This window comes from Leptonychotes weddellii, chromosome 6 (genome assembly GCF_054177405.1).
Source record: "Leptonychotes weddellii isolate Sample4059 chromosome 6, ASM5417740v2, whole genome shotgun sequence".
NCBI lineage: Eukaryota > Metazoa > Chordata > Mammalia > Carnivora > Phocidae > Leptonychotes > Leptonychotes weddellii.
In genome coordinates, this window is record NC_138374.1 from 108,610,171 (window position 1) to 108,620,328 (window position 10,158).

The window sequence follows — 10,158 nt, forward strand, 5'->3', positions numbered from 1 at the left end:
GCCCAGAAGCTTCACTTTCTGACCCCAACAATAATCCAGAATGCAATTTCAAACTCACCTTTAAACCCTTCCTCTCCCTCATCCTCCAATGTTCAGTGAGTTGCTAAGTTGTTTTTATTTATTTTCCAGTGTCTCTCGTGTCTGATCTTCTTTCTCTGTTTCTGCTGCCATCATCCAGTTCAGGTCATCATTGTCTCCTGCATAAGGCAGTAGTGCTTAAGATGGTTTCTTTCTCTCTATTCTTTCCTACTTCTACCCATACTACACATAATGTTGTGAGCAAAATCTGTGTTCAATCCTTACCATTTCTTTTCTTGGAAGTCTTTGATTTCCTCTCACTGCCTACCAAATAAAGTTTAAATTCTCTGCCCTTTAAAAGCTTCCGTCAACTGGCTTTAATGTATCTGTCCAGCCTTCTTTCTCATCATTTCCCATGCTTTATCCAGGCGAATCCAGGCCGTGCGCCATTCCCTAAACATGCTCCATTTTCCTGCCTCTTTGTACAACACGTTTTTAAAAACTTATTATTAAAAACTCAATTTAAAACATTAAAGGACTTGGGGCACCTGGGTGGCTGAGTTGGTTAAGCATCTGCCTTCAGCTCAGGTTATGACCCCAGGGTCCTGGGATCGAGCCCCGCGTTGGGCTCCCTGCTTAGCAGGGGAGTCTGCTTCTCCCTCTCCCTCTGCCTCTGCTCATGTGCTCTCTCTTTTTCACTCACCCACTCTCTCAAATAAATAAGTAAAATCTTTTTAAAAAAATTAAAGAACTTTAAGAGGATAAACACCTGGAGTTTCACCATCCTAAGACAACTGTTTTCATCTGTGCCTGTTATTGCCTGGTCCTCCTCTACAAGAAGAAAGGTTTTATAGAAATGCAATCATAAGTTCTTATTATTCTGTATTCTACTTTTACTTAGGATTATATTTTTAAGATTTTCTGTTCATAATTATCACTGTAAGAGGTTGCATTACATTTGATGTGCCATAATTTGCTAAAAATATTCCTAAGATTGGACATTTCAAATGTTCACAAGGTCTCCCCAGTATAGACAATATACACAATAATAGAATGAATAGCTTCAAATTAAAAATCATTTTGCTCAAGTTAGATGAACCTGAGGAGTGGATTTACTTGGTTCAAAAGCTTATGGCTCTTTATGATGCTCTTACTACACTTCTCCAAATCTTCCCACTTGCCATGTCCTCTTCCCTAATCTTTGTCTCTCAGTCCTATTCACTTTTAAAGGCCCGATAACTGTGATTCTCCTTAACAATTTCCTGCCTCCTCCTCCCAGACAGAAGGCCCCCTCCTCAAAGCTGAGCTCCCATAGCACATTGTTCTGTGAAAAGTGTTTATTTCATTTTAACCACCCTGAATTAATGATATGTATATACTTGTCATGTGTCTATTAATAGACTGTGGGGTACTTGAGAGTTTCTTATTCCTATTTCTTATTCTCCTTCATGATTTCATCTAGGGACATTCCATTATTTCAAGCTCTCTTCTGTATTTTGTTTGTATTTCATCCAGATTTCCTATGTGTTTTGGTGGAGGTCAGAGTGAGAGATGGGAGAAGTTTGTCATATCGTCTCAATATGACATCTTGATAGGAAAACCTATTCTACCTCAGGATTCTTGCTTCTCCTGCCCTCTAAAAAGAGGAAAAGAACATATTCACTTATATTTCACCATCTCAAATTTACCAGGCAGGGCTGGGTTTCATGCAAAGGTGGTAAGCAATATTACTGCAGAAGATTTAGAAACTTGGTTTCATAAACAGGATATAGGGGAGACTCAGAGAGAGTTTAAGTCCTAATTCTACTTTTGTCTCAACAGGTTATTTCAAGGATATAACTGTTCTGAACCTATTTTCTCAAATTGAGACGTTGATTTTTGCTTCATAGGTTTTGGTTAATTTGAGGTTATTTTTTGCCTCACCATTCATGTTTCATTAAAATATGAGACATACCCTTAGCTGTGATCTGAGCTTCCCATTCTCCTTACAGACAGGAAATTAGGCCCTTCACTCCCCATTGATGTGCTGCTAACCTCTGGTCTTAAACAGACAACCACCACGCTTGGTCTTTCCACATTCTGAGAACACACACACACACACACACACACACACACACACACACACGGTGTTTTATGCAACTGTAGTTGATTTCTATGAAGTCGCATTCCAGTCTAATGAGACAAAAATCCGAAACCGGTTTTAGAACCAAGAGAAAATTTATTCATAGGTGCATTTCTATTACCCAGTCTGCTCAGCTGCAATGTTAGGACAACATTTTTGCCTCCAACTCAACTTTCTTTATTTCCAGAGAATATTTCAGTTCCTCCATTGTTAAGCCATTTTCCTTTAGTCTTTGCACAAAGTTCTCTATGGCTTTGCAAAGTTCTTTATTCTCCTGAAAGGCAAACTGAAGAAAAGAAAAAAAAAATTCAAGCTACAACTTAAGAACTGAGATCCAGCTGTATAGTCTGAAGCTAATGAGTAGTGGTTAGGTCCCTGACTAGGGGCTCAGAACCCAGCAGCTTAAATACAAATCTGGGTCTTCAACATGATAAATCATTTAAATCTTCTGGCTTTTAGATACTTATTATTATCCCAGCAATAAATATAAACTAAAAGAGGGATCTCAGTGAAAATGATTTGTTCAGTGGTTTTTGGAATCTAGAAGAATTTTAGAGATTTTTCACATCAATGCATACAAGTCTAAGGCACGAGTTTATAAAGCTTGCTCTGTAAAGTCCATGAGACAATAACTCCTACCAACAGGTCTCATGAGGTGTTTGTGATGATGGTGGCGAATGAGAACTTCCATATATAAAAATGTGAGTTAATAGTTTATGAGCCCCTGTCTAACCAACCCTTCAAAAACATCCCCCACTGAACAGATATTTACTGAGCATGAGCCAGGAGTGATGCCAGGCCCTGGAGATACAACTGTGAACAAGACAGACAAAAGCCTACTACTTACGAGTGCCTTCTCAAACTCCGTCTGTGGAGTTGGTTTGGGAGCTTCTTGGATCAACTCACAAACTGGAAGTGCACTGCTCCACTCCCCGTCAATGCACTGCTGGTCCCGTGTGCCCACTAAGTGGTACCTGAACAGAAATCAGAATGGCAACAACACTTAGACTTCCCACCTTCTAAACCGGGCAACTAAGCCTGGTTTTGTATAGCTGTATTTCAGTATTTCCTACTGTGATAGAATCCACCTCCCTGAGCTTTAATGCATGCTTAAGTGATTTCAGTATTACCAAACAGTAATCAACTAAAACCACTCTCCTTGGGGGCGGAGAGGACCCAAGTGACAATTCAACCCATAAAACATGGAGAAGTGAGAAATTCTGAATATGTGTGTTTACACAGTTGTTGGGTGGGGAGGGTGAAGGAGGAAGCATGTCATCATTCAATAACTTAAAAAAGCATCTGCCATCTACCCTCTAAAAAGGAGTGGAAAGCTAGAGATAACCCTCAGATAAGTCTTATGAAGGAGCTACAGCTTTTAATCAGAAAAACGTAAGAGCTGACGGCAAAGTCCACTACAAGTATATTACGACATTGAAATGTTAATGTGGAGACATGACCCTGAGTTAATAAGACTGAAGCCAAGGAAAGAGTAGATCTGTAAGGTGGGTGATCAGGTAGTCTAAGTTAAGGTTATTAAGGCTCTATAAGTCACTCTCTTTCTTTTTCTTTCTTTTTTTTTTTTTAAAGAATATATATATTATTCAAGTAACTGCAAATAGGAAACCAGATTGAGGGGGGAGCAGGCTGGAACAATCAATAAATCACTCTTTCTGCAGTTCCATATGTTCTATATTTCTTTGAGTTTTTGTTCTGAGATTCTTTAGAAAAATATACATTTTAAACATCTTCTCTAGGATAAATAAAAGGATCAGTCTATCTTCTAGAGATTAGGGAGAGCTGGCCGTGGGCTAAAGCAGCTCTCAAAATCAGAATGAGCTCGGATTCCTGAGGGAGTAGGAAATCTGGGTGTTAGGTGAGATAGACTGGGTCATTCCCCAAAACAATGCTACCAGTCAATGGGCAAGATCTTGCATTTGAAAGGCTGCATGCACTTACCTGTCTTCACAGTGATAAGTAATGGTAGAACCTGAGTTGAAATCTCTTCCTTCAAAATAGCCATGAGCGGGATTCCCAGGAGGGCCACAGTCTCCTGATAAACAGGAGTACAAGAGTGATAGTCATGAGTTGTACTCAATTAACAGCACCCCCTAACTGTAACCGTCCATGCGGGATCTGGGGACACATTCTCCATTCATTTCCTTCTGGTCAAATGGTATTTATCCATGGGAAAGACCCCCTCCCCCTGCTTATCCTCTGAGTCATTAGCAATTTGAGAGTGCTATCTGATTGGCATGAGCTTGAGGAAAGGAAGTTTAAGTTGTAGAGACTGACAGTGGACAAGAAAAAAAAAATTAAACCAGAGGTAGAGGTGGGAAAAGTAACTCCCTGAGACAGGAAATAAATGGTGTGAGTTCAAATGGAGGCTGACATTCTCTGTGGGACAGAATTTTGCGATATGAGACCTGCAGAAACAAGGAGAATGCAGAGGGGAGCAAACAAGAGGAGTCTATAAAGAGAGGTGGACAAAGTATTAGATGTTGTGAATTTCGGTTCTTCCATTAACCACTATTTCATCCTTCTTGGCTTCCCTCCTAAGCTATAAGATGAGCAGTTTAAATAATATGATCTCTAAAGTCCCTTTGAGCTCTGACATTATGAGTCTAAACATGGTGATCAATATTAAAGTGTAAATTAAGAATGATTATGCAGATGTATACTTACGGAAATAGAAATACAAATAGTTGTATTCGACTATTCAAAACAAAAAGTTGAGCAAAAACAGCAAAGCATAAAAGAACATGTATTACTATAGTACATAGTAAATAATACTATGTATTATAATAATGCATACAAATAGAAATGTAATTAAATAATAGCTTATAATACTATTTTTGTAAACACATTCATGCATAAACATATATGAACAGAAAAAAAGGCTGAAAATTACATATCAAGGTATTCTGTTATTTATGCGTAGTAGGTTTGTAGGTGATTAAATGTTTTCTTTTGTTTTCTGTATTTTTTCTACAACACAGGTGTTTTCTTCGAGCAGTTAATAAATAACTTTTAAAGAGCCCAGATGTCCATAGACAGATGAATGGATAAAGAAGATGTGGTGTGTGTATATATATATACAATGGAATATTACGCAGCCATCCAAAAAAATGAAATCTTGCCATTTGCAATGACATGGATGGAACTCTAGGGTATTATGCTAAGTGAAATAAGTCAATCAGAGAAAGACAATTATCATATGATCTCACTGATATGTGGAATTTAAGAAACAAAACAGAGGATCATAGGGGAAGAGAGGAAAAAATAAAATAAGATGAAACCAGAGAGGAAGACAAACCATAAGAAACTTTTAATCATAGGAAACAAACTGAGGGTTGCTGGAGGGGAGGGAGTGAGAGGATGGGGGTAACTAGGTGATGGACATTGGGGAGGGTATGTGTTGTAATGAGCACTAGGTATTATATAAGACTGAAGAATCACAGACCTGTACCTCTGAAATCAATAATATATTATATGTTAATTAATTGAATTTAAAAAAAGATCAAAAACTGAGTTCAAAAGCTGTATAGAGGAAAGGAAAAGAATTTAAATGAATTGATTAAGGAACTCCAGTTTATACAGTGCTCTTCTGGTGACTTTTAAGGGTGCAGTTTTGAACTGAAGGAGATGATATAGATCTTGGGTCTAAGCAAAAAAAATCTGTTTTACTCAGGTACCTCAGGAGCTTCCCCTAAAATTGGGCAATGAACTAACACAAAAAGACAGATTCTGCATTTCAGAGTTAGGATAGGAAGTATCGAATTAAAAGAGAGTAAAACAGAAAAGCCTGGAAGAAATAAATACTTTAAACTTGTGTCAAACCAATGATGATGGTATATGCTTGTAATTTAACTGCGTGTTGTATATATGCATGTTTTAAGTAACCACAAACTCCCTAAAAGAGGCTAACTGTAGTTTGTGCTTTTAAACTGCCTATCTACTATATCCTTCAAAAAAATTAACTCAAAATGGATCATAGGCTTGAATGTAAAATACAAAACTATGAAACACCTAGAAGATAATATAGGAGAAAACCTAGATGACCTTGGGTATAGGGAAGGAAGCCTTTTTAGATATAACAGTAAAGACACCATCCATGAAATAATTAATCAGCTGGAATTCATTAAAATTTAAAACTTCTGTGCTATGAAAGACATATCAAGAGAATGAGAAAACTAGCCAGAGGCTGGGAGAAAATACTTGCAAAAGACAAATCTTATAAAGGACTGTTATCCAAAATATACAAAGAATTCTTAAAACTCAACAATAAGAAAACAATCTGATTTAAAAATGGGCCAAAGACCTTAACAGACACCTCACCAAAGAAGATATACAGAGGGAAAATGAGCATATGTCATCAGGAAATGCAAATTAAAACAATGAGATACCACTACACAGCTATGAGAATGGCCAAAATCTGGAATGCTGACAACACCAAATGCTGACGAGGATGTGGAGCAACAAGATCTCTCATACATCACTGGTGGGAATGCAAAATGACATAACCACTCTGGAAGAGAGTTTGATGGTTTCTCACAAAACTAAATATACAAGATCCAACAATTGCACTCATTGGTATTTATCCAAAGGAGTTGAAAACTTATGTCCCCACGAAAACCTGCACCTGATATCTATAGCAGCTTTATTCATAATTGCCAAACTTTGGAAGCAACCAAGATGTCCTTCAGAACTAACCGGGTGATGGGTATTAAGGAGGGCACATGTGGTCATGAGCACAGGGTGTTATACACAACTAATGAATTGCTGAACACTACATCAAAAATTAATGATGTATTATATATTGGCTAACTGAACATAATAAAAAAAAAGGTGAATGGATCAATAAACTGTGGTACATCCAGAAATAGGGTATTATTTGATAAAAGAAAATGAGCTATCAAGCCATGAAAAGAAATGGAGGAAACTTAAATGCCTATTACTAAGTAAAAAAAAAAAAAAACAATCTGAAAAGGCTACATACTATATGATTCTAAATATACGATACCCTGGAAAAGGCAAAACTATGGAAACAATAAAAATGTCAGAAGATCTCAACAGACACCTCTCCAAAGAAGACATACAAATGGCTAACAGACCCAAAGAAATGTCCATCAGGGACATGATCAGTAGCCATCAGGGAAATACAAATCAAAACTATGAGATACCACCTGCCACCAGTTAGAATGGCAAAAATTAACAAGACAGGAAACAAGTGTTGGCGAGGATGTGGAGAAAGGGGAACCCTCTTACACTGTTGGTGGAAATGTAAACTGGTGCAGCCACTCTGGAGAACAGTATGGAGGTTCCTCAGGACGTTAAAAATAGAGCTACCCTACGACCCAACAATTGCACTACTAGGTATTTACCCCAAAGATACAGATGTAGTGAAAAGAAGGGTCACATCTACCCCAATGTTCATAGCAGCAATGTCCGCAATAGCCAAACTGTGGAAGGAGCCAAGATGCCCTTCAATAGACGAATAGATAAAGAAGATGTGGTTCATATACACAATGGAATATTACTCAGCCATCAGAAAGGATGAATACCTACTGTTTACATCGACATGGATGGAACTGGAGGGTATTATGCTAATTGAAATAAGTCAAGCAGGGAAAGACAATTATCATACGGTTTCACTTATATGTGGAACATAAGGACTAGCGTGGAGGACCACAGGGGAAGGGAGAGAAAACTGAATGGGAAGAAATCAGAGAGGGAGACAAACCATGAGAGACTCTGGACTCCGGGAACCAAACTGAGGGTTACAGTAGGAAGTGGGGGAGGGGGATGGGATAACCGGGTGATGGGTATTAAGGAGGGCACGTGTGGTGATGAGCCGTGGGTGTTATATGCAACTAATAAATTGCTGAACACTACAACAAAAACTAATGATGGCTAGTTGAACATAATAACAAAAAAAAAAGGTCAGTGGTTAATAGGGGTAGGGGAAGTAGAGAGATGATAAATGGAGCACAGAGGATTTTTAGGGCAGCAAAAATACTCTATATGATATTATAATGGTAGATATATGTCATTATGCTTATGTCCAAACCCACTGAATGTACAACATCAAGAGTGAGTCCTTAGGTAACTATGGATTTGGGGTGATCATGATACGTCAATATTGGTTCATCCTTGGTTTAAAAAAAAAAAGGTACTATTCTGGTGAATGATGTCAATAACATGCATGTGTGGGGGTGGGGAGTATATGGGAAATCTCTGTGCCTTTCCCTCAGTTTTATTATGAAACTAGAAGCGCTCTAAAAAATTAAGTCCTTAAGTAAATAAATCTGTAATGTTAGATATGTACCCTTCCAAATAAACTTAATTTTTTGTTTTGTATTTTTAAATTTGAAATTCTGGTTAGAATTACATTGTAATACCAGTCTATCCATCCAGGATCATGGCATATCTTTTCTTTTATTTAAGTCTTATTTTATGTCCTTCAGTAAGTTTTCATATAGGTCTCATGAGTGAAATTATTTTACATTTCAGTATTCATCTCATAATTATTGTTAGAAAGCCTGGTGATGGGTATTAAGGAGGGCACATACTGCATGGAACACTGGGTGTTATACGAAAACAATGAATCATGGATCACCGCATCAAAAACTAATGATGTAATGTATGGTGACTAACATAACATAATAAAGTTAAATTAAATTAAAAAAAAAGAAAGTAATACTATTGATTTTTCAATATTTACTTTTTGTCCAAGAATAACATTTTTTGGTAGAATTTCTTGGATCTTCTAAGTTTATTTGGCAAATAAATATATCCTGTGACCCACCAATCATTCTAGGAACCCAGACTACAGAAATAATAGCATAGACATAAAAATATATGTATGTGTATCTATAAATATAACATTCATTTTAGCATTTTTGTAATAGCAAAAATACAGAAATAGAATAAATGTTCATCAATACTAGAGATGTGGAATAATAATGTGGTATAGCCACATTATTATTTAAAAGCAGGAGATAGAAAAAAAAAAAAAAGCAGGAGATAGAGCCACATACACTGATCTGAAAAAAAGATTACCATGTATAATGTTACACCAAAAAAAGCAATTAAAAAAATACATAAAGTCCCATTTTTGTAGGTATATATGTGTGTAGATACGTGTGTATGCTTTTGTTTATTTAAAATGTCTGCATAAACATAAAAGTCATGAAACAAACACATCCAGCCAAGTCCCTCTGAGAGCTGTGAATTACTGTGTCAGAAGGAGATACTTTCCAACTCTTATTTTATGTAATTTTGCAGTGGATGAGTTATGGTCCCTTTTCCCCTGTTTTTGTGTATTCTTCAAATAAGAACTTCAAGTCATTATCATGAATTTTTTTTTTTAAATGTCAGATTCCCCAGACTATCCCGTGTTGGACTTAGTAGGACAGGAATCCTACCTGAAGGGGGGGTGGGGGTGGGGGACGGAAGCGTTTATTTTTTGGATGCTGTTCGTTTCACTGGAACACATCATTCGAGGTGAGGCTTGGCTCTGTGAGCCCAACTTGTTTCTGGGCTGCTTCCTAGCTCCCAAAGCTTCCCAGGTACAGAAAATGAGGTATGTGATTGGTATCTTTGGATTTGCACTCACTGCTTTTGCAGACAGGTAAGGAAGGCATCCAGGTGTGGTTGGCCAGGCACCGACTCCAACTGCTGCCCTTGAGGATATAGTGCTCATTGCACTTAAAAGTGATTTTGTCACTCACACTCACAGGACCCAGGGAGCTGGGTTCGCCGTTCACCAGCACCGGGTCAGGACAGTGGCCCGCTAAGGAAGAAAACAGAAAATGATCTGAAAGGACACCACTACAAAGGCGAGACCTCCAACTTCACTGAGAAATCAGAAGTCAGAACTAAAACAGTGCTTTTTTAAAAAAAATTTTTTATTGTTATGTTAATCACCATACATTACATCAGTAGTTTTTGATGTAGTGTTCCATGATTCATTGTTTGTGCATAACACCCAGGGCTCCATGCAGAACGTGCCCTCC

The 10,158-nt window shown here is 37.6% G+C and overlaps 1 protein-coding gene across 1 annotated transcript in view; it reads right to left on the reverse strand.

Moving 5' to 3' along the window:
• Positions 1-2,215: 2,215 nt before the first annotated feature.
• Positions 2,216-10,158, reverse strand: part of C4BPB (complement component 4 binding protein beta) — a 12,560-nt gene continuing 4,617 nt past the window's right edge. Inside the window, exons 3-6 of the mRNA XM_031024904.2 lie at positions 9,759-9,935; positions 4,100-4,193; positions 2,988-3,114; positions 2,216-2,426 (exon numbers count right to left, since the gene is read on the reverse strand). Coding sequence (XP_030880764.1) covers positions 2,283-2,426; positions 2,988-3,114; positions 4,100-4,193; positions 9,759-9,935 — 542 coding nt within the window. The 3' untranslated portion in view covers positions 2,216-2,282. The remainder of the gene's footprint in view (positions 2,427-2,987; positions 3,115-4,099; positions 4,194-9,758; positions 9,936-10,158) is intronic.